This window comes from Clarias gariepinus, chromosome 14 (genome assembly GCF_024256425.1).
Source record: "Clarias gariepinus isolate MV-2021 ecotype Netherlands chromosome 14, CGAR_prim_01v2, whole genome shotgun sequence".
Lineage (NCBI taxonomy): Eukaryota > Metazoa > Chordata > Actinopteri > Siluriformes > Clariidae > Clarias > Clarias gariepinus.
This window is the reverse complement of record NC_071113.1, coordinates 17,391,441-17,414,575: the sequence shown is the minus strand read 5'-3', so window position 1 is coordinate 17,414,575 and position 23,135 is coordinate 17,391,441. Positions and strand designations below refer to the sequence as shown.

The 23,135-nt window shown below is 38.1% G+C and overlaps 2 protein-coding genes across 4 annotated transcripts; both read right to left on the bottom strand.

The window, feature by feature from the left end:
- Positions 1–12,310, bottom strand: trim8b (tripartite motif containing 8b). 2 transcript variants are annotated; one of them, XM_053511802.1, is made up of 7 exons: positions 11,730–12,310; positions 10,247–10,835; positions 4,738–4,833; positions 4,298–4,531; positions 2,454–2,485; positions 2,257–2,372; positions 1–2,101 (listed from the first exon to the last, which is right to left on the bottom strand). In XM_053511802.1, exons 2-7 carry the CDS (start codon positions 10,817–10,819, stop codon positions 1,458–1,460), a joined length of 1,695 nt encoding a protein of 564 aa, XP_053367777.1. In that variant the 5' UTR covers positions 10,820–10,835; positions 11,730–12,310; the 3' UTR covers positions 1–1,457. The 2 variants fall into 2 exon arrangements, with proteins under 2 accessions (XP_053367777.1, XP_053367776.1); XM_053511801.1 differs by having other exon boundaries at positions 10,247–12,310.
- Positions 12,311–14,191: 1,881 nt separating this feature from the next.
- Positions 14,192–23,124, bottom strand: mfsd13a (major facilitator superfamily domain containing 13A). Of its 2 annotated transcripts, none has more exons than XM_053512170.1 (9): positions 22,990–23,124; positions 19,929–20,203; positions 19,748–19,827; positions 19,131–19,583; positions 18,225–18,345; positions 18,033–18,129; positions 17,537–17,708; positions 17,008–17,201; positions 14,192–15,433 (listed from the first exon to the last, which is right to left on the bottom strand). In XM_053512170.1, the coding sequence occupies exons 2-9, from the start codon at positions 20,091–20,093 to the stop codon at positions 15,192–15,194; spliced, it is 1,524 nt and encodes a 507-aa protein (XP_053368145.1). In that variant the 5' UTR covers positions 20,094–20,203; positions 22,990–23,124; the 3' UTR covers positions 14,192–15,191. The 2 variants fall into 2 exon arrangements, with proteins under 2 accessions (XP_053368145.1, XP_053368146.1); XM_053512171.1 differs by lacking the exon at positions 22,990–23,124 and adding an exon at positions 22,043–22,929.
- Positions 23,125–23,135: the final 11 nt, after the last annotated feature.

The following is a 23,135-nucleotide window of genomic DNA, read 5'->3' as shown; positions in this document are numbered from 1 at the left end:
TGAGTTTTTAAACATTTGAAAACATTATTGAAATTACTATTTATTTGAAAAAACAAACAAACAAACAAACAAAAAAAACAGTTATTTCCCAGATACAAGTCTTTTGTCTTAGTTTGACAAAATATTTACAAAATGCACACTCACACACAGACACACACACACACTTAATAGCCAGTTTCTTGCTTTCATCTGTAGAAATTCATTGGTCAGTGCTTGTCATTACTGAATATCATTTATTTAAAAAAAAAAAAAAAACCTTCCCTGTCTCAAAAGTCATTTTATATTTCTTGCAGTTTTATTATTGTACTACAAGTGCTCAGAAACTTGTTCCCACATGCAATCAATAACAGACAGGAAGCCAGATATTCTTTGATTGGTGCCATGACATAAATCAGGAGAAAGAAGAACAGCATTATTAATAAATGGAGAGGAATGTACTTCCAGAGTTCTACAGATTTTTAGAAAATCAGGTCCAAATAACTCTGGATAAATGCATAATAAAAACAGGAGGAACAGAACGTGAAACCAAGTGCATCCCGGGTTTCACAAAGTTAAAAAGGTGTTTTTTTGTGTGGTAGCTCTGTCTGTGCAGATCCATGTTGGGCAGCTGCTGAGAGCCTGGACATCTAGGCACAGCTGCACCAAAAAAAAAAAAAAAAGCACACAACAAGCAGGGCATTTCCATCGAGAGATTCTTAATAGGGAAGTACAAGCAACTCAAGAAACATAACAGTAAAAATTATGTTGCATCATTAAAATTTCCTTTCTTTTACCCCCTCTAAAAATACAAAATTACCTGTTACATATACAAGTAACCTGAACTTATACAAATAAGTATACCTTTCTCTTTAAAAAAACAAACAAAAAAACAAACAAAAAACAAAACACTGAGGACAGTACTGTATATCTTCTGCTAGATGAAAACAAACATGGAAGATAAAAATTTCAAAATATTTTTTGCCCATACAAGTAATTTCCACACTGGATAATAGTCTACTTATGTGAAATAAGTAGGCAAATAAAATATAGTGGGTTAGAATAGTGTGAATGGTATGAATTATGTTTTCTGCTAACAGCATATTTTATTAAGAGCTGACTGTTGAATTGAATACAGTAAACCATCATTTGAATGATTAGGAACTCACATAGAAGTGCAGCGTTATTGATAATGAACAAATTACCATACTGTACTTTGTCCATTCTGGAAACTGGTTAGGATTATTCTGTTGTAAGTAAGTAGCAACGCAAGTTAAGGGAACATCATTAAATCCTACGTGCAAAGTTATGCTTCACCTTGTAACATTTACTGTTTTAAGAACTTAGACAGTGGACCTAAAGGACATTATATGACTGATCCAACTTATGTACAAAAAAAAAAAAAGTTCCCATTCGTTCGTGATCCCACAGCTTAAAAACCTAGCCGATCTTGTGACTGACAGCAGTCACTGGAGCGGAGGTTAACTGGTCACGTAATGCTTGCTGGAAGACTGACTGTAGAGGCCGTAGAAGTCAGGATGCCTGTGTGGCTGTGAGGCATCAATCCAGTCCCGCATGGACAGACTCTGGAGAGACTGAGACATTGCAGGTGTGGACGGGAGGGGCTGATGGGAGTACTCCTGTGAGCTTACTGGCCATGGGAAGGAGCTGGATCGAGGGTACGGTGGATGCCCCCTGGGGTTAGACACTGAGGACACACCCGAGCAATAGCAGTTATCCACTGTGCACATTAGAATCTTGCGTCCTCCATATTGAGGCAGCTGTGAGGTGCTGCTGTTTGGATAATGAGAGTGAGGAAACACAGAACCAGAGTGGTGCATGGACTGAGAACTGGTCGCAGCACTACTGTTACCCACAGAGTTGCAAGGCCCCAGAGCATGCTGGGAGGACTGGCCATCACTGGAGGAGGAACCTGGAGCTGGAGCTAGACTTAGGCATGGCTGTTTAGCAGCAGAACCGGATGAAGAAGAGGAAGACTCCAAAAAGCTAGAGCCAGCCTTACTGCTGCCCCCGGCATCTGAGAAAGCCACTGAGTGCCTGCGTTTCTCTGCACACAGATAGGCTGGAATCGTCTGGAAGAAGTTTACAGGAGCGCTTAAAGGAGCTAAAATGGGCGCGAACAGAAGAGAGAGAATAGGAGCGTTGTTAACAGAGAATACATCTATTTAACATTTGAAGAAAAAAGATTTTAAAAGGAATAAATGCAGCTGATTTAATTAACATATTAGATAAATGTAATAAGGATTGATTAATAAGTACCTTCAAGCATTTTGCACAGGTTTTTCTCCCTCTTTGAGATTTCAGAGAGAAACAGCTTGGAATTGAGGCTGCCCACTTTGTAAGAGGGTAAGGTATTGCCAATATATGACTGAGACCTGCAGCAAACACAATGTGTCAGACTCACACTGGAACGACTTTTTCACACTGATATGATTGGCAAAGAAATGTAGACTTACCTGTCCATTAAGATTTTTACAGCTTTTGTATTCTAAAAGGAAAAAGCACAGAAAAATATGTTAGTGCTTACATGCCAGTGCTTACACAATTTACAGAAACTGCGCCGCTTAAAAACTATTTTGAGTATTTTTTTGGGGGAAAAAACAGGATTTGAACGTGACTTTTGAAGTTAATTATGGTAATGAGGAACTATGGTGAGGTGCCATAAAGTCCAATGACATCAGAGTCACTTTGTAAAAGTCACACAGTTCTGCGGTCTTTCTGGAGGAAGTGTGTAGTCCATTATTGAACCATAAACACCCGTGAGGCTGTGTAGCTCAGAGACAATAAGAGGGTAGCTTCAGAGTTTAGCAGAAGGTCCGCAGAATAACTGCAAAACTTTTTAAAGTCATGTGCTACAGAAACAGAAGCACAAACACTTATCAGACATTCTATTAGACTGGCCTGTTCAACCGTGCCTTAAAGAAAATATTGAATCAGCCAATCACATGGCAGCATCAAAAGAATCTGCTAATGAGTCAAACCAAGCATCAAAATGGGGAAGAAAGGTGATTAAAGTAACTTTGAAAATGACATGATTGTTGATGTCAAACAGGCTGGTCAGAGTAGTTCCAAAGTATGCCAAAGAGCATCTCTGAACACACAACATGTCAAACCCTGAAGCAGATGGTCTACAGCCTCAAAAGACCGCACCGGGGTACCAATCCTGTGGTATTTCTCAAGAACAGGAAACCAAGGCTACTGTACAATTCACATGCACTCATAAAAATTGGACAATAGAAGATTGAAAAAAAAAAAGTTGTCGGTCTGATGAGTCATTCAGATGGTAGGGTCTGCATTTGGTGTAAACATTGGGAAAGCTTGGGTCCATCCTGCTTTGTATCAACAATTCAGACTGTTGTTGGAGGTGTCATGGTGTGGGAAATATATTTCCTGGCACAGTCTTGGCCCCTTAGTACCAATTAAGCATTGTTTAGTGCCACAACCTGAGCACTGTTACTGACCACGTCCATCCGTTTATGACCACAGGATAACACATCATGCCACAAAGCTAAAATCCTCTCAAAGTCTTTTCTTAAGCATGACAATGAGTTCACTGTACTCAAATGACCACCAGAGTCACCAGATCTCAATTTCAATCTCAGTAGAGCACTTTAGAGATGTAACAAATTTGCAGCAAATGCATGATACCCTCATGTCAATACAGACCAAATGGGAATTTTTTGAGCACCTTGTTTAATCCATGTCATGAAGAACTAAGACATGTCTGAAGGCAAAGGAACAGCCAACCCAGGACTAGATAGGTGTACCTAATAAATGGCCAGTGAGTAACCAAGCAAATGCTGTCAAATTTGGCAACAATTTCTTTATGTTAAAAATCCTGTTTTGCATACATGTGGTCAGGTCTATTTGGTCGTCTATTGTTATGTTATGGGACCATCCTAGAGATGATGCTATCTATTAGGACAAATACATAAAAAGGGGACGATATTATGATATGAATCAGACAGAAAAACGCTAAAACTGAACAGAATGAATCAAGTTCCACTCCTTTCAGCTTTACTGTGGAGTCAATACATCCTGAGCAAAGAAACAGGAAATAGTTATCATCGTTATTCCCTTAACCAACAGTCATACAAAGTAAACAATTTATCATTTCCTGAAATGGTTACCCAGCCTACATGAGAATTACAATAGAACAATTGTACTGCAGCAGAGGTAACTTTCTGATGGTTTAAACTGACTACGGTAGTCTGTTTTACATGCCATCACTTCAAGATGTCACTAATGTCATCATTAACTACATTAAACACACAGGTATCAAAGAATAAAATGTTGTCACCCTCATAAATTTGATATCCTCTGCCTTATCAGAGACCATCTGGATGGAGCTGAGGAGTTTCTTGGCCTCCTGGCGTTTCTGGTTGAGCTGCAGCACCTGGGTGGAGTTCTCCTGACAGAATTTGGTGTGAGCCTGATCCAGCACCTCCAGTGTCTTTCCCAAGTCTTCCTCCAGCAGCTGCTGCATCTTCTGATACTGCAGCTGTACCTCCTCCTTCAGATGCTGCACTTTCTCCTGAAATATTCAGTCAAAAATCAGAAATCAACAGAACATCTGGCTGCTGGCTGTCATGACCGTCAGGAAATGTGATTTAAAGTAAACACGATTATTTGTCATATAGACAATTAATTGGATTACACATGGGTTATCAGGTAAAAAGATATAAATAACTTATTCTAAAGTTTAAATCTTATATAATGGTGTTAAAACAGAACACACACCTCTACAAGACATTTGTCTGACTCTAGTTTGTAGAGCTGCTCTTCTATGTCTTGAACTCTGTCTTCAATCCGGTCTTGCTGCTTCATTAACGTTTGCTAAAAAAAAAAAAAAAAGCAGAATGAGAGGAAAAGTCAAGATAAATCAATAAATAATCAAGCACCTTAAAATAAATTCGCCTGCTACAAAAAATATCCAGTGAGACCACAAAATCAAGGATTTACTTAAAATCAGGATTTTTTACATGATTTTGCAATTTCTTCTGTATGAGCCAGAGATTTTTTTTTTTCCTATGGTGCGTCCAATGTTCATCTCAAACAGAAATTAAATGTCCAGACATGTCACATGAAAAACAATATTGATTATAAAAGATCTAGTCTGAATGCCCTATAAGCATACGACAGAAGTGGAATCTTTTTTCTCTCTTAATATTCAATCTTTTACAAACCAGAACCGCAATAACAAATAGGTTCTTATTACTAAAGCACATGTCAGTAGTAACAATGCTAAAACAGTAAATTAGTCACAATTAAATGTTTGATGCAAAAGAGCCCCAAAAAGAAGAGGTGCTGTCATGGTAACAAAGCCTTTTTTTTTTTTTTACTTTAGCTGCTTTGTTTTTCTGTGTATTCAGCAGGTGAATATGAGAAGGGGGAAGAGCACTATAGAAAGCAACGAGAACAGGAAAGAAATAGAAGAAACACATTTATTTTACACTATCACCCCCCATTTTGTCTTTGTCGGCCTGCATGTCAGAGACAAATAGCTGTGACCCTCGCTGTGTGCATACTGGAGCAAAGCTCTGTAATGAATGCAAGCTGGCTGGCAGATAAAAATGCTTGCATCCAGTAGAAACCTAAACCACAGCACACAGTTGATGCTTTAAATCCCCTGAACCAGGCCAGTGTCTAGTTCACATGACAAGTTTTTCTTTAAAATCCAAAACATTTTTAATTTCTAAACCCAGATTTTGCTCTAGCAGATTCCCAAACCAATGCTTCAGCACATACACACATCAGTAATCGTTCAACTTTGCTTTACAACTGTGCAGACACTCAGACACAGCCAAATGCACTCACTGACCTAACAATGATATGCATGGATTTTGAATCCCAGTAACAGGCCACATCGTGTACCAGACATGATCTCTGCATCTTGTCAAATTTTAATGATATTGGATATGGGTGTATCCAGCCACAAACTAAATATGATAAACAGTAGGTGTAATTGAATGCCCATAACCATCCCAGCGACCAATAAATCATACCGGGCTGTCTTTCTCAACCTTTTCAAAAGTAAAAACGTATAGGTAGGATGTGAGCTTTCACCACATTGATAATTACATTTATATTATCGATTGAAAGAAATAAAGTTGTTGACATTGACTATACATAGCACTTGGAAGAAATTTTAACGTTACAAATCTGAGAAACTTTTAAGCATTAGTAAAAGAGTAGATAGAGCATGGGAAAACACTGTCAGCACAGAGTGATGGGTAATGGAGTGATAGGGAGCAAATATTCAATGTGACTACTGCTGATAAATACCTCTGCCCTCAGTACACAATGAACTAAATCAGTCATTGTCAATCAATCCATAAGAACACTATACTCAACAGATTAAGCCTGTATTTAATGTCAGCAACTTAAGTAATACAAAACTTATATAAATACTGTATGTAGGCAGGCAAAGTTCTCTGTATTTAGAGTTGGCTTACATAGGTGCTTAAATTGATTTTCAGGCAGCCTGTTCAGATTCCCACGGCTCTGAGTGCCAACATTTTCCTGTGTCGAAGTGTCTAAGATAGGGTTTCGCAACTGCGTCTAGCCCTTTAAAGACAAGCACTTGTCTTGAAGTCCAAAATAATAATGGGGTAAGAATGTGGACTACACAAGAAGATAGTGCTTTCTTTTCTTAGCTGTCAATTGAAGAAATTTGGTTACTTACACAAACAATGCATCTAATCAAATGATTCTAATCTCCTTCACACAAAAAATATTTTAGTGGAGCTTACAGGGACAATATACTTATGCATGCCCTAAAATGGCATTCCATGGCTGTTACCTTTCAGGAGGCGCCACAGCGAATCATCTGCCTCCATCTAACCCTATCCTCTGCATCCTCTTCTCTCACACCAACTAACTTCATGTCTTCTATCACTACATCCATAAATCTCCTCTTTGGTCTTCCTCTAGACCTCCTGCCTGGCAGTTCCAACCTCAGAATCCTTCTACCGATATATTCACAATCTCTCCTCTGAACATGTCCAAACCACCTCAATCTGGCCTCTCTGACTTTATCTCCAAAACATCTAACATGGGTTGTCCCTCTGATGAACTCATTCTTGATCCTATCCATCCGTGTCACTCCCAAAGAGAGAGTGACAACGATGGAAAAAGAGAGAGAGAAAATGGCATTCCATGTATTTTTTGTAGATTTACAGGCCAAAACATAAATTTCAGGGTAACACATTGTGGGAATGTGGTGCTAATATTCTCATCGAAACCGAAATCATGCAAGAGACACTGACCTTGGTCAGATTCATTCCTAACTGAGGCGCGCCTTGTGTTTAGCAAACTCCGCCCCGCACATACACAAATCCCATACACCTGTCCAAGTAGAGTGCGACTATCTTCTCCTCTGGTCTAAAAACAAGGGTGCATAATTTTTTGCACGAACTCCTTATGTGTACATGTAGGTTACCTCTGAACACAGTTTCTTAGTAAAAAAAATACGTCTGTTACGTCTTACAAGTTTAAAATATGTTTTTTATTAATATATTGTGTAAATACAAAGTGACGACTTATTTCTGACAACTTTTATATTTAAAGACAAGCTTAAAAATGCAACAAGGTAAATTAGAGCTACTATAGAATCCCATTTTTAAATCCTTTTAGAAGTCGAATTAGAAATTTTTGCTTTATATTGATATGACAGTTTACAATTAATATGCTAAATCTTTGTATAAAATCAAATAAACCATTCCTCATGATGCCAAATAGACTGTGGACCAATAAGGGACCTGTTATATCACAATATAAAATACACTTAAAAAAAATGTGAACATTAACGAAAAAATGCGCATCCAGTACGTCATCTATTCACCATAAAGCAGTTGGAATTTCGGTCATTCACAAAACAATTTACATTCATGTTCACCAAACAATAATGCAAAAAAGAGTCAAATCTATGACCTAATTGCAGTGACTGATGAGTTCAGGCTTCTGGCAGAAGCCTATAGGGGGAACCTAATATTGCATGGTGGTATTGCCATCTCTTTCTCTAGGGGGAGCGGGGGTAGGGCACTTGGAATCGCTGCTGTCTGAGGACAGCATCAAGGTCAGGGTGAACAGAGCAGTCTCATCTATACCTTTGGATACATCTGGTTTATCTGCCTTTCAGCCCTGGTAGAATGATTAGTATTGTCCATCAAAGCTACATCCTGACATGTCTATGTTTGTGTGTGACTGATTAAAGTCCCAGTTGAAATTTGTAATTAGATAAATATATTACTTCACTCTCACTCATCTTCTATACCGCTTTATCCTGTATTCAGGGTCGCGGGGACCTGGAGCCTATCCCAGGAGGTTTAGGGCACAAGGCAGGGTACACCCTGGACAGGGTGCCAATCCATTGCAGCGCACACACATACACACTCATTCACATCAACTAACCTAACCTACATGTCTTTGGAATGTGGGAGGAAACCAGAGTACCCGGAGGAAAGCCACCAAGCACGAGGAGAACATGCAAACTCCATGCACACAGAGATAAGAACCGAGCCTGGTCGGGAATCTAACCCGGACCCTGGAGGTGCAAGGCGATAGTGCTAACCACTACACCACCATGCCGACATATAATACTTATTAATATAGTAGTAATAATAATAATAAAAATAATCTTCTAAAGATATAATTTGGAAGTCAATGAAATGAGGAATGGTGCTCTACAGTACATTTGTAATTCTAGTTTATCACATAAAAGGGCTCTCGGAAAAAAAAATCTTAAATACAAAATGTCCACTATCTTTAATCACACAGGTCTATTCATTAAATACAGTATATTTATAAATACATCTATTAGAAACTATACCCAACTGTAAATTAATAAATCATAGCTAATTATATAAAACACAGAAAAGTCTTGCGATTCTAACACCTATACAAAAGCAAAAACTGTAAGAAGTAAATAAGATTCAAATGAGTTTTTTCTCCTTCGTCTGTGCCACCATAATAAGGCTCCTCATTTAATCCTTCAGTTGCAACCCACCACCCCCCTCCCTGCCCTAAATGCCAAGCGAGGATGCACCTGGCCCAGAGAGATAAGGCCAGAGGAGAACTCTGGGAAGTGTTTCACAGTTCAGCCCAACTGGAAATCACTCATATGGAAGCAAAAAGGGAGCGAAGGAATAGAGAGCCTGCCCTGGAACATTGATAAAACTCTACTTAGATGGATGGGTCAAGAAGTAAAGCTATGAAATGGCCAAATAAATCTTGATGACTGTTTAAAAAGAAAAAAAAAAAGAGAAAAAAAAAAACAGTATGCAAAGAGGCAGGCACAATTAATAATATTGGTGCCTTTTATAACTATGAAACTAGTAAAATCGAAGGATTTGCTTCATCTTCTTGAACTTGAATGCTGCACTTTTATTTTAATAAAACATTACAGTATAAATGCTAATTTAAGTATTAATCAAGGATTCAGTTGAATGCTATATTACCAGACATTTTTCCCCCTTTGTAATTAACTCATTGGTCTTGTTCAAGCATCTGAGGCCATCTGATCTCAAGGTTTGATAGTCCAATACTTGGGTTAAAACCAGAGGTTAAAACAGATGCACCTGTATATGTACAAATAATGTCCTAGTTGACCCCAAAAACAATGCAGAACTTTATAATCATAAAATCTGATCAAACGTTGTGCTTGTGATAAATGTTTGGGATGTTACCAAATATGAATTAATTATTCATTACTCAGACTGGACTGGTAATGTCTTCTAAAACAGAAACACCAATACATAAGACTATCTGTCTGATCATGGTTGTGGTGCTTTAAATGGGAATGGTAGTTTGTTTATATTTTGGGGGAACTGAACCAACTGAATTGTTTAGATCAAAGTAACAAATATAAATATCAGCAGGGGTAAGATTTAGAAAATGTGTGCACTTTCTAGTTTATGTTCTGTCAGAGTCAAGATTTAAAGATTACATTAGCTATGCTGCTGTTTTGCCTCTGGCTTTTCCCCAGGGTTTATACTTAACAAGGCCAACAAACACAACAACAAAAACTTTCCTGCTTAGACCACGCCCACTTTTGGTCTAAATTCTAATAAAGCACTTATTTTGAGCACTAAAGTTCAGAAGCAGCTCATGGCATGGAGTTACACCCCTAATAGATATGCGCCCACTTGTCTGTTCACACAAGATATAGACAAGGCCACTGATCAGAAAGCAAAAGCTACTAACCCAAGATTGGAGCTCGTCAGTGTTAGCTGGGTGTTTGCGATCTTACCCGGATGTCACTGCGACGCATCTCTACGTCGCAGACGGCGTGTCCGTGATGTGGGGCGCATCTGGCTACGCAGCAGTAGTGGCACACGGCCGCGTGCTCGGCCTCGCAGTGGTACAGCCGGTACTCGTGGTGCAGCGGGCAGCTCCATGCCCGAGCCTCGGACGCCTCCACTAGCAGGTGTCCCGCGTTGGACGAGGGCTGCTGCAGGTGCGTCTGTACGTGTGACTGGCAGCATGGCGCCTTGCACCTCAGACACACTTTCTGAGCAGGCATTGGTGGCCCGCGGCGGCACAGGATACAGTGCAGCACCGCTGGAGCTTTTTCAATGTTCAGCGCGTTGAACTTTTCCACGATGTTGGACAGCTTGTGGTTTTTCTCCAGAGCCGGTTTCTGGCTGTAGGCGTTGTTGCATTCCGGGCACCGCACCATGGCCGTATCCTTGGCCCAAGCTTCGTTTATACACACTCGGCAAAAGTTGTGCTTGCATGGCAGCTGAACAGGCTCCGCAAACACATGCAGACAGATCGGGCATATAAGCTCCTCTTCTAGACAGTTCTTCCAGGTTTCAGCCATTTCTGGTCGATCTCGTCTAAAGATTCGAGTTATTGACGTGTGAAAGGTGCAGGCTTAGAACTTTCTAAAGATGCACAGACGTGAGACCAAGACACACTCACAAAACCCCATACAGATAAAACCTCTTCCTGATTCATCTAGTGAAGAATAACCAATGTTTACAACCAGGTTGTATTTTAAGGCCTACTTTCAGAGGCGTTCATGTTTCTGTAAAAGGAAAACCGAACAGCAGCACTATTGAAGCTCATAAAGTAGACTTGATGGAACATTATATTATTACTAAGTCCTACTTATCTAATAATCCGAACATGTAATAAGCGTCAGTTATGTTTCTGGTCACGTCTACATCATGGTTCTGTTTACTAATGTATGATCAGTCGTTCTTTTCTAACACTGACTATTGAATCACTGGTGACGATAATGAACAGACTAATCTGCTGACACATCTGAATGATATGCCTTGGCAGTTCCTCCCTTAGTAGGTGAAGGGACGTTTATGGGCCTTTCCAGCGCAGGGGTTAAGACTTTTGAATTGTTAATAGAACGGCTTTTAAATAACCCTAACCTAACATCAACAGTTATCTAGGGTTCATTTTATTAAAACCAAACAATCTGATCATGACGACGTTTCAAAATAAGATCTGTGGAATAATTTAAGACCGGGTTGGGCTCCTGTCCTTCACATTTAATCTACAGTGCGTCATGTTTGTGCAATCTAGATTCACCAGGAAAAATCTATAGCCTATGTTACTTTCATTTTAGACAAAATGTCCTAGTAGTACTATTCTAGCTTTAGCTTCTGAAAACTAACTGTGAGCACACTACAGGGCTGGGGTCTAAAAACAGGAATGACCGGTCCCTTCGCTTTTTATTTGCCAAAAACGGCCCACAAAAAGGTTTAAAGGCTTACCAAGCAATGTGTTGTAGGTTGACTAAATGGAAAGATCTGCCATATCCAGCTAGCGAGGGGTCGCAACAGCTAGAACACCAACCTACTTTTCTAGCACAGCCTTACTGTTGGGAAACAAAACCGCGTTTCCCTTTTATTCGTATCCGGTCGAAGCGAATAAGTACAATGTGTCCAGTTCTGAAATACATCCAAAAGCTTCTGGGCGATCCTTTACATTTTAAAGGGAACGGCGCCGTGCTGTCCTCGTTATTCACTCCTGTCATCTGCCATCTTGCGTTCCTCTTTAAAAATGAAAAAAGAAAACGTCCCTGGCTAAAAGCAGCCTTTCGCCTTTACGGTCCACAAGGCGTCAAACGGGTAATGTAACACTGCACACTTCCTCCAATCTGTCCTCGCTGTAAATTCCTGAGATTGTCCCTTCGCGGATCAGTCTTCGAAACGGTCCTATCTCACCATGGTATAATTTATGATTTCCCCCCCTATCTATTTAGACGGCCTTTGATGAGGGAAGGAATGCAGGAATAGAATTGAGTTTCAACACACCTCTCTCTCTCTCTCTCTTTTTCTCACTCACACACACATACATACATACACACGCAAATCCCTCCTCCCAACAATAAAGCAATCCGACAGTCACGTGATCTGTCACCGCGCTGACACAAAAAGAGGCGGGGCTTAAACGGGAAGTAGATTAATTTAAAGGGCCAAACAGAAAAGCAAAGCGTCGCTTAGAGCACACGTTAACAAGTACAGTATAATGAAAACCTGGAACAAACCCGAGGTGTCTGGTACATGCTAAGAAAAACATACTGTCATACAGAATTTAAAATATAATATGTTTATTATATATCTGTATTAATCAGAAGGCCATCGAGGAGGGGGCCATGTATACCTTCCAATTACTGTCTATATACCCCCAACACACACACACACACAGCCTGGCCAGAAAAAGGTCGCCTTTTCACAATAGTCAAATTATTTGGCTGCATCAAGCAAAGAAAACAACTAAGGAAATGTGAAATAACTGGAACTAGGTTAAGAACTCTTCAACACATTATCAAACCTGGTAGGATAGTGCTGAACCGTCAAGGTTGTGTAGTCAGAAAAAAAATATGGATATATTATAAATAATATGTGGAGATCACTTGAACACTTGGTGAAGTTGCATGGTAAAAAAGAAATAAACAATAAAAACCAGAGCCATGTTTAATAGTAAAAGTAAGAGCATTTCGATACATACACAATGTTATGAGAACTCACAGGATTGGGGCGAAACCTCTGGAGGAATAAACCTCTGGCAGCAATGTAATAATCTGGGGTTGATTCTGATGGTCAGGTCTAGGCTCAGCAATGTTATGTGCCAATAAAATGAAGACAGCTGAAATGATCTAACTGTATTGCATGACCATGGTATCACATCTATGGACTTTTTTTTCCATGATGGCACAGGGATATTCCAGGACTCAAAGTGTAAAATAGTGGTTCTAGGAACTGGTCACCACATTGTGTGCTGTAAATAATGAGTAGGCCTAATATTTAAGTAGCTGGATTCTTTTTTGCTGTTTATAGAAATCACTGTTATATTTTTGTTTATATAATACAGTAGCTGACCATAAATTGACAAGTTATTATTGATTTTTGTTTATTTATAAGTTACTACTTTTGAGTCATTAAGGTTTGACCTAAGCACGTTCATTAAATGAGCCCAGACTATTTAGGTTAAATAAGTACATATTACTTGATAACAGCTGTGTTATGACTAGTTAAATAAAGTTAAGCTTAAAAAAGCTAATACGTATACTTTATTTAACATTGTAGCTTATGATTACTGTACTGGGGTACAGAGCTACAGAAGTGTTAAATGGACAACATACACTGTCTGGCCAAAGAAAAAACGAAGTCAATTTGTTGTCCTGTACTAAGCAAAGAAAACAACTAAGGAGGGTCTAAATGACTGAAATTGGGTAATGAACTGAGCAGCCCATTAATATACTTGATAGGAAAGTGCTGAACCATCAACATTAAGGGGAAAAATATGCCCAGAAAAAGATCATGAATGGGAACACCTAAAAACTTGTATTTGCATCTAAAAACTGTCAGTAATAACCGTAGGCATGTTCAGTAGTAAAAGTAAGTGTACACACAAAATCTCACAGGATAATTACTAGACCACTGTGACCATAAAAAAACACTTGTCCTGAAAGCATGAGCAATAATTTTCACCCATTAACTGGCCACATTATTCACTGTTATCAAAGTTAAAGGGAGTTGAATTAAAATCTTTGATTCTTCAACTTTTCTGTTTTGAGAAAGTCTGAGCAATTAAGGAAAAAAAGAGAAAAATATTTGCATGTACTATATGTAATAGTTGTATGTCCAAAAATGTAAATGTTAAAATAAATCCATATTATCCAGGACAATATGGCTCCCAAAAGTCTGTTTACATAATAAACTACAACTCATTTCAAAATTGTGAAATTTTTATTTAAACAGAATTTAAGCAATATAACCCTAATAAGAAATGTACCTTTTGGTAACAATTACATTAGCTAATCAAGAATTTAGTGGCTCATGAATAGCTGAAGCAAATCAATTATTTTCATTTTCTGCAAAGCGTTAATATAAATGAACAAACCATTACCAACAATGGCAAACCATTAAATTAGCCAAATTTCCTGAGTTACAAACCATCTTCATGATCACAAAATAAACAATAAGAACAAGAAATAAGGAAAATATAAGCAACATTAAAATACTGAAAAGAGCAGTACTGTAAAATGTGTTTTTCCATTTTTGGAAAGTTAATACACAATTTGTATAAATTGTAACGTCATAAAATTTAAATTAAAAAATATACAAAAGTACTTTCATCCTTAAAAATGTAATTTACTGGTATAACTCACATACTCATGGATAATTAGTGTATAATGCTTGGTAATTGTTTTTGTTTTTTATTTGAATGTACACAACAAATGAAGAGGGGGAAGAAAAGTTTGTGCAAATGAACCAACATAACACTCCACAGAAGCTCATGCAGTTAATATCCACTAGACCTGAACTGCTACAGAGTATTTTCTAAAATGCTAAATATGAGATAAGCATACTGCTAAATAAATAGGTAAAAGCCTATGAGTTTTAAAGAAAATAATAATGCTTAGGAGGTAAACCAATGTTGAAGCTAGGGGCTTACATTACCCCAAAAAAATTTTGTATTGTGCAGTCTAAAAGGAAGAAATGGTTCTCTCCCATATGGTCCCAGACCACATACTGTAATTGTTTTATCAGCTCATATTTGGTCCCTACATCATTTTATTTAGAAATATAGACATGCAGATGATTTATCACAATAAGAAAATAAGGCAGGTTTCTCCAAGATTTCAGTCACACTGTCCTTTTTTTTTTAGGCAATTCTAGTCTCCATCCTGAGTCAGTGTGAGGCAGTGAAGAACGGGGTGGGCAGTATTAGATGGCCTTTACATCACTGAGATGTTGAGCACCCTGCCTCATGGCTTTAATGCCCCGTAATTTGTGACCATGAAGGGTAAAGCGAGACCATGCCAGTAGTTGCAGCAGGGCACAGGAGATTGGCACAAACACCAGTAGGTAAAAGCAGCCCTGGCGCAGTGGCAGAGAGCTCTCGGTACCTGAGACATCTACAGCTGCCACTGAGTCTTTAAGAGGGCCCCTCTCAAAGATATCATAACCTAGAAAAAAAAAATTAAAACATTAAAAATGAAGTTTTTCAATCAAAGATACAAGTTTAAACAAACTGTTTTAGTTAACCTGTCAATGAATTAGGAAGCCTGAAAAAGTGACTGAGTACAAAATAATAAAAATGCTACAATTTGTAATTGAATAGGTTTTCAATCTTAAAAAATGGTCAGGGCTAAAGGCAAGATGGATTAAGTCAAATTCAGGACAATCCTAGAAGAAAACCGGATCCGGTACGCAAGAGATTTGAGACCAGAGAGGAGACTTATTGCCATACTGCCAAAGCTTCACTGGAGTGGTTTAAAACCAAGAATCAGAATGTGTTAAAATATCCCAGTCAAGCTCAAACCTCAATCCAACTAAATATTTATGACAAGACTTAAATATTTTCGTTTGCCAGCAGTCTCTACCCAATCTGACAGCACTTCAGTAATATTGCCAAGAGAAACACTCAAAAATATTAGGATTCAGATGTGCAAAGCTAGTAGAGACATATCCAAGCATTATTTTTTGTTTAATTAACCTTTGTGTCACAATAAATCAAAACATTTTGTACCTTCAAATGGTAAGCATGTATAAATTACATGTATAATTAGAAATACGCAAAATAACTTTCATTTCAAAGTTGTAACACTACTACACCCTAGCTTAAGGGGGTGGAATAATTTTTCAAGACTATTGTATATTTGTGCTGTTTTCTTTGAATACTCATTTTCAAAGATACGTAGAACATGACAGGAAACAATAGATTAAATGGCCCTAGCAAAAATAAAGTCAATAAACTTCCAGTTAAGCAGGACTGTTTGTTTTTGCTTGCATCTTCCTTCAGTCATAGACACTGAATGGGTCACCTAAACATCTACATTAGTGTACAACATGATACCTTTAACATGATACCAGATCTGAGTTCAGGGAAGAAAAAAAAGAAAAGAAAAAAAAAAAAAAAAAAAAAAAACTTATGAAAGGCCTCCATGAAAGACATAAGTACGTTTAAGTGTACTCTGTATAAATTAGGATCACAAGGACCATCACCTACTGAGACCATAATTCTACTCAAGATCTCCATGCTGATCTGAACTTGTCTCATGATGTATTAGACTATCATATTATAGACTGCCAATAACAAACACCATGTGCAACCATAAGATGTCTCACAAATGTACTGGGTAGCGGGGTACCTTGGCCAGTAATCTACCTGCTTAAGTAAAGAGAGGGAGAGAGCTGTTATTTAAAGTTCTAAGAAATGTTTGGCACCTTAGAAAGGGGAAACAACACTCTACTCAAATTGTGCCAAGAAAGAAAGGGTACGTGTAGACCCATAACTAAGGGTATTGCTGAATTATAAAATAAATATCTATATTGCACTTCCTAGCCTATTACAACTATACATTATACTTATGAACTGTGTATAACCAATATAATTTATCAGGTTATACATAGGATAAAAATAAAGTGCAAGGAATTGTATAAAATCATCCTCAGTTGGCAGGTAAGGGCTTTCCAGTCCATTCTCATGGACAGTTTTCTTTTTTCATTATTCAGATCAAATCTGTCTATTTATACATACCTGTATACACACACAACAGCCAGGTACCAATAAGGGGAGCGAAGGTCTGGCCAGGTTTTGTTACCAAAGCAACCATACCAAACAGCAGTGCAGAAGCTGCTTGCTGTCGCCGGTTCACTACAAAGTCCTCATCAACCAGATCTGTGATGACCAAATTTAACAGCTTACAGGTCCCCTCCGTAAACACTCGATTGCTGCAGAAAATAATTTATACAGTTAAATAAACAAGAAAAAATACATTTTATTATTTTGATACAAATACTGTCCAGTATTGTACTATGTTGATACTGTTAAATTATTTAAAATAGGCTGCACAGATTAAGCATCGTCTGTCCTTTAAAAGTATTACACTGTTATTTTACTTAAACATACAGTACAAATAAAGCAACAGAATTACCCAATTAAAAAATCTCTTTTCAGGTTAAAAAATAAATAAATAAAATAAATATTTAATAATTTACAACAGTCTTAATTCAAGGAAAATTGTCTAGATGTGTTTGTATTTTTTAGTGTAATGTTAAGATATTACCTGGCAATAAATAAGCAAAGCAAGTAGACCTGGTCTGCTCCTGCTAGCAACATTACTATACTAAGAGCCAGTTTCAAAATGAAGAGGCCACGGACAACCCGGTAGACACCCAGTTTTTGACTTAATGTAAGAAAGTAAAGGTTGTTGACATGGGGAGCTATGTAAGAAATGCCTGTGAAATATAAACAAAAAAAAATGTATTAATAAAAATTCATAGCATATACATACTTAAGAAAGCAATGGACATGTCAACACAAACAACAATTTTCAGTGCAAGTTCCTAAAATATGAATGAGCATACACTATTGGGAATTGAATTGTCCGACTTAAAAATTCCAGAAGAATATAAAATCTATATAAAACTGCATCAATCTAGCTCCACAATAACCAGCCCATGGCCAAAGTAATTCAGCACATTGCCTTGCCCATGGTAGAGCTTAGGATATGAATAGTATTTTAATAAGGCAAATGTTCCATAAGGGTCACATGCTCTTACCCAGCAGAAAGGAGCCAGTGGAGGCAGAGATCCGGTCAGATAAGAGGTGCTCAAGAAACAGAGGAAAGAAGTTGCTGTTGAAGTGGCAGTGAAACACCTGTAAAGTAGTAAAGTGATATGTTGCAATTACTGCAAATTTAAAAATCAGGAATAGACAAAAATCACAATCATGGATCCAAAAACAATATTTACCTGCACCAGATTCATAGAAACAAACCACATAAAATTTTTGTGACGGGAGAGCTGCTTCAGATAATCTCCAAGAGTGATGGGCTTCTCCGTCTGAACAAGAGGAACCTGGCCAACACGCAATCTGAGAAAAACGGAATGCGAGTAATAAAAATGAGGGAGGGAGGTAACGAGTTCTTGTGCTCACAAAGAGAAGCTCATAGGGGACTGGGACAGGTTTGCAATTTGAGAGGTCTTTTCTCATACATTTGGTTGTGAGGCAGACAAAGTCCTCTGCTTTTTCAAGAAGACAGAACCCACAATTTTATTACACTACATGGGCAAGCTATAAACCTACAGAAATGACAAAGATGTGTAAAGCTAAACTGTAAAACCAAACAGTTCTAGTGGAAAACTGTAAAAAGGAGACTTCTGAATTTAATAGATTCCACAGTTTTTCACATTATTTGTAAGTGTAACAGACTTTTTGGTTGGGGAAAAATCTATAAATGTAGAAAATGGTTGCCCTGCTATTCAAGATTTTTTTTTTCTTGAAACAGTTAGTTAGGTTAGTCCACGTTTTTTTACTTAAAACAGTTATCAACCTTTTCTAAATACAATTTTAATGACTAAATGTTAAAGTGACATTTTATGACTGCTCTAGGCCAGCGGTTCTGAAAAGGTAAGGTATTATTTTGACATTAGGTTCAAGGTTATATTATTTATATTAAAAAAAAATACAATACCATGTATAATAACTGTTAATGGATTGTGATTTCCACCACTGGAACAGAATAATGAAAATCATAGGCCCCTGACTTTGCTTTATAAATGGACTTTGGGAACCATTGTGCTAAGCAACATGAAAATGTTTATTATAATGCTGATTTAAAAAAATAAATGAATAAAAAAAAAAAAAGGTGAACATACTCCTTGAGAAATGCCTCTTCTTCATTCTTGCGTGATTTAACCTCATTTTGGAACCTGTGGCGCAAAATTCGAGATACCACAGCAAAGCCCAGCAATGACAGAGCAGCCAGTGCTACACAAAAAAGCCTGAACAACATAAAGTCCTCTTTGTCCCAGAATGAGTACGACAGGAAAACAGACAGTGAGCCCAGGGCACTGAAAAGGGAGCTGTGGAAGTTTAGGCGTGTGCGCTCATTTGCAGACACGGCCAGGTCAGCCAGCAGGGCATTGTGGTTGAGGTCCACTAGTGTGAGGAATCCGTCATAAAGGCACAGGCAGATGAGGAACTGCAGACCAGGGTGGGCCCAGGCCACCCAGAAAGCCAGGAAAGAAAGCGCAAAAAGTGGACCATTCCTGGAGAGGGACTGGAGGCGTTTCAACACCACTTCAGGTGAAGAGATCTGAGCTCCAGACCTGAGTAGTCAAACAAAGACGTACAAAATAAAGCTCTTAAATATTTAAACAAAATGGCTGTCAGTGTCAATGTATTTTTTTCTATTACTGTTTAAACATTTAGATGTTCAGTTGTACTTTAAATTCAAGTGTAATCTGTTTAGAGTGAACAAGGAAATCCTTACTGAGGGGTGCTAAGAAAAGAGCGGTCACTCAGCCAGCCAAAGAGAGGGTCATTCAGGCTGTTCCATATCAGGAACACAGTCTGTGTGAGCCACAAACATTAAATGACGCATCTAATATGATTTTTTTTTGCACTTTATGCCATGTATTTTTCTACAAAAGCAACAGAATAAACTCTCTTACCTCACCCACCCAGAAGGAAAGTTTGTCTATTTTGTAAACTGACACAAAAGTGTCAACATAATAAAGCAGGAAGACATTATGGAGTATAGAGACAAAAAGGGCAAGGGAGCCATACAGCACAGCTGTGGAGACACCCAGGCAACAGTTCCACACCCTCCTTTCCATCTCTTTTTACATTCTCTTGTACTATCTCTGCTTTTCCTCCACCAGCAGAGGTTCTCTCATCCCACAAGGCAGGCGGGATATAGTCATCGTCCTAGATGACTGTATGAATCCTGTATAAAAATAAAAATAAAAACACACATGCACAGTACTGTAGCTTAGATATGTGACAACTTTGCTGCATTTAGCATACAGCATGTAATGACATAAAATTTATGAGAGAAGTACAAAAGTAGATGTGGTGAAATATGGTAAAACTAAATAAACATGTTAATATACAGGAAAAAGTCCAGGTTACTTCAAGATCACTTTTACAGAGATTTTTCTAATTTTTTGAACCCACGTTCTGCACAAGCCCTGATCATGGTGACTGTCATCATAAGTAGAAAGTAGTTCTTTTATATAATTGTAGGTCTAGCGTTAAAGGACCTTCATAATGTTATCTGAATTTGAGAAAACAGTATCTCACAATTGTTATCGGCCAAAATTGTATTGGGGTCGCGGTATACAGCGTTACAGGTAATAATCTTAATAGACTGCTGTAATTGCAAAGAGAACACCTGGGTTTACATAAGTGAAACATCAAGTGAAATAAAGTAGGCTAATATTTACACATCTGCTACATGAAAGTGAGCTATTTAAATGTCAGAGGCACAGCACTAATGCTAATAAGAACACAATGCACGGTCAAATCTTTCTGCTACCTATCAAATTTTAGTTTTTTTTTTCCTCTATAAGTCTCACTAACAAGCGATTTTGTTTTGGCCAGACAGCTATTTAGTGCCAATCTTTTAAGTTCTCATTGCATCATGTGTGTAAAAATGCTCTTACGTTAACTATTAAACACTGCTGTGATTTCTACAGTATAACTCCATCAAGCTGATTATAGTTGTTCATGACTTTTTCAAACACATATTTTCTGCAAATATCACCATCATCATCATCATCTCCAAACCCAATTTCAGTTCAGCAATGTCCTTAGTTGTTTTCTTTGCTTGATGTAGGCCAAAGCTTTGAGCCTTCTGAAGCGCAGTAACAACTTTTTCCACAACCATGGGATACATCGTTGGACATGACTGTTTAAGAAATGAGAAGCTATGTACTGTATTGCATTAGTTAGCATTAAAAGAATTGTTGACCGTTGAAACACACTGCAGAGATAACCAATCAAAAGCTCTTAAATAATTGTTATTTAAATCCAAACTGCAACCTTTTTGCTAAACAGCGAATATTATGTTTTGCATAGTTTACATATTGTACATTTGCGCATTGTACACTTGATATATTATCTCGCAGTTTACATCTGCACAGTAAACATTGTATACATAAAATTTTATATATTACTGTATTCATACATTTTTGTACAACCTTTTTTTGGCCATGCAGTGTACCTAATAGATATCCTTATGATGCCCGTGAAGTAAACAACACTGATTATATATTATTTAGCAGTTGACTGGTGACAGGACCATGGGCACCCAAGACTCATCTATGCCTGTGGGAACCAATGGTCTGCGCGTTTTGGTCAGATTGCACAAAAAACAATATAGCACAAATTGCTGGACAATGTAATTGCTGGACACGATAGAAAAGTAAAAGAAAACTGAGCACTTATGAAATGCACCGAATTAAAAAAAATTCGATCCATGGAGGCGCCACCCCGCAAACCACAGCACCCAAAGGATCTGCTGCTAACATTCCTGTATGAGCACACACAGCTCTTGTGGAGTCATGCCGCGAGGGGCCAGAGCTGCCCCAGAGGCGCATGTAGAACTCACACAATATTGGGCTTAATCATCTGTGTACAAGTCCCGGCACCCGACTTCTACACTCGGCAAGCCAACACACTACACACAACTGGAGTGTTATCATCTATAGCCTCATAGGAGTAGTTTGAAAATTGTCAATTAAAAGCAGTTTCAATCAGTTTATCTTTAAAGACGTTACTGAACTTGTTATTGTTGGTCAGTGTCCCATCTGATCTTACTGTATCAGGGAAGCAAAACCACTGGGGTTCTCGTCACTGTATGCACAGAGATATCCATCTCATCTCTCTGAGATGTGGCTTCTTTGTTCCTGCTGTAGTGCAAACTCATATCTGATCCAAACTGAGATTAACAGCAAGCCAGTAATGTGATATGATGACAGGTTCCACACCTGTGTACTTTTAATAAAAAAATAAAGCAAACATTTCTCTCCATGCAAATATCACTGATGACTTACACATAGTTTACTCTTACTGTAAACTAACTATCTGCCAACATGAACTGGTTCCACTAACATACTTTGCGACCTGCCTAGCCAACCCTTTCTAGCGTCGTAACCGGTTTTACTAAATTATTAGGCATTCATACAGGTTTCATAACTGAAAATAGTTAACTTGTTAGCTTAAAGATGACTAACGTTGGTTAACATTAAAATAACTACCGAACGTTAACTTAGCTAGAGATAAGCAACCTTAGTTACCGTTGCTAATCAGGCGCAACATGCTAGCAAGATACAATAACATATATCTATATATCACCCGGCTTCTAAACCTCTATTCCGGATAAAACCTTAATCTGTTTTAAATCTATTAATTTGCCCACGATTATTATTTGGATAATACTCCCGTGGTTGACAGCAAGAGATTAAGTTAGCGCGCTAACAAGTCCTAGCTAGGATTTTCTGACTTTCCCATTCAACAAGCCTATCTAAAAACGTCGCATGTCCGTAGCATCATAGCTAGTTTAGTCACCAGTACCTGTTTAATCTGAGTAAACTTACACATCCTGTTCAGTGTCGGCTTTCATTTTACTCCAGGGGACTTGTTCCTATCACATGCTGCCCAGTTGGCAAGTTAACGCTTAAACTCTATTTCCATGCTGTAAAGCTTTTCTAATAATTAGGAAATACCTACCATGTCCAGAAAACGTCTTCGTTACTGCCAAGGCGGTACAAATAAGGCTGCAACAGAACCCGTTGCTTTTTAAACCTTGTAGTGTATACTAATGGAAAAACTCTTCCAGCATCTGTCATGTGCGAAATTCGTGACGCTATAAAAGC

Bases quoted from the DNA above. Each gene is read 5' to 3' on its own strand.
- trim8b (XM_053511801.1), bottom strand. From the start codon at position 10,819: ATGGCTGAAACCTGGAAGAACTGTCTAGAAGAGGAGCTTATATGCCCG. The intron at 4,834-10,246 runs GTAAGATCGCAA...TTTTTTTTTTAG, and splicing joins TGCGTCGCAGTGACATCCGG to CAAACGTTAATGAAGCAGCA. The intron at 2,373-2,453 runs GTAAGTCTACAT...TGTTTGCTGCAG, and splicing joins GTAAAAATCTTAATGGACAG to GTCTCAGTCATATATTGGCA.
- mfsd13a (XM_053512170.1), bottom strand. From the start codon at position 20,093: ATGGAAAGGAGGGTGTGGAACTGTTGCCTGGGTGTCTCCACAGCTGTG. The intron at 19,828-19,928 runs GTAAGAGAGTTT...TGGCTCACACAG, and splicing joins TTTCCTTCTGGGTGGGTGAG to ACTGTGTTCCTGATATGGAA. The intron at 18,130-18,224 runs GTAAATATTGTT...ACTACTTTACAG, and splicing joins TTTCTATGAATCTGGTGCAG to GTGTTTCACTGCCACTTCAA.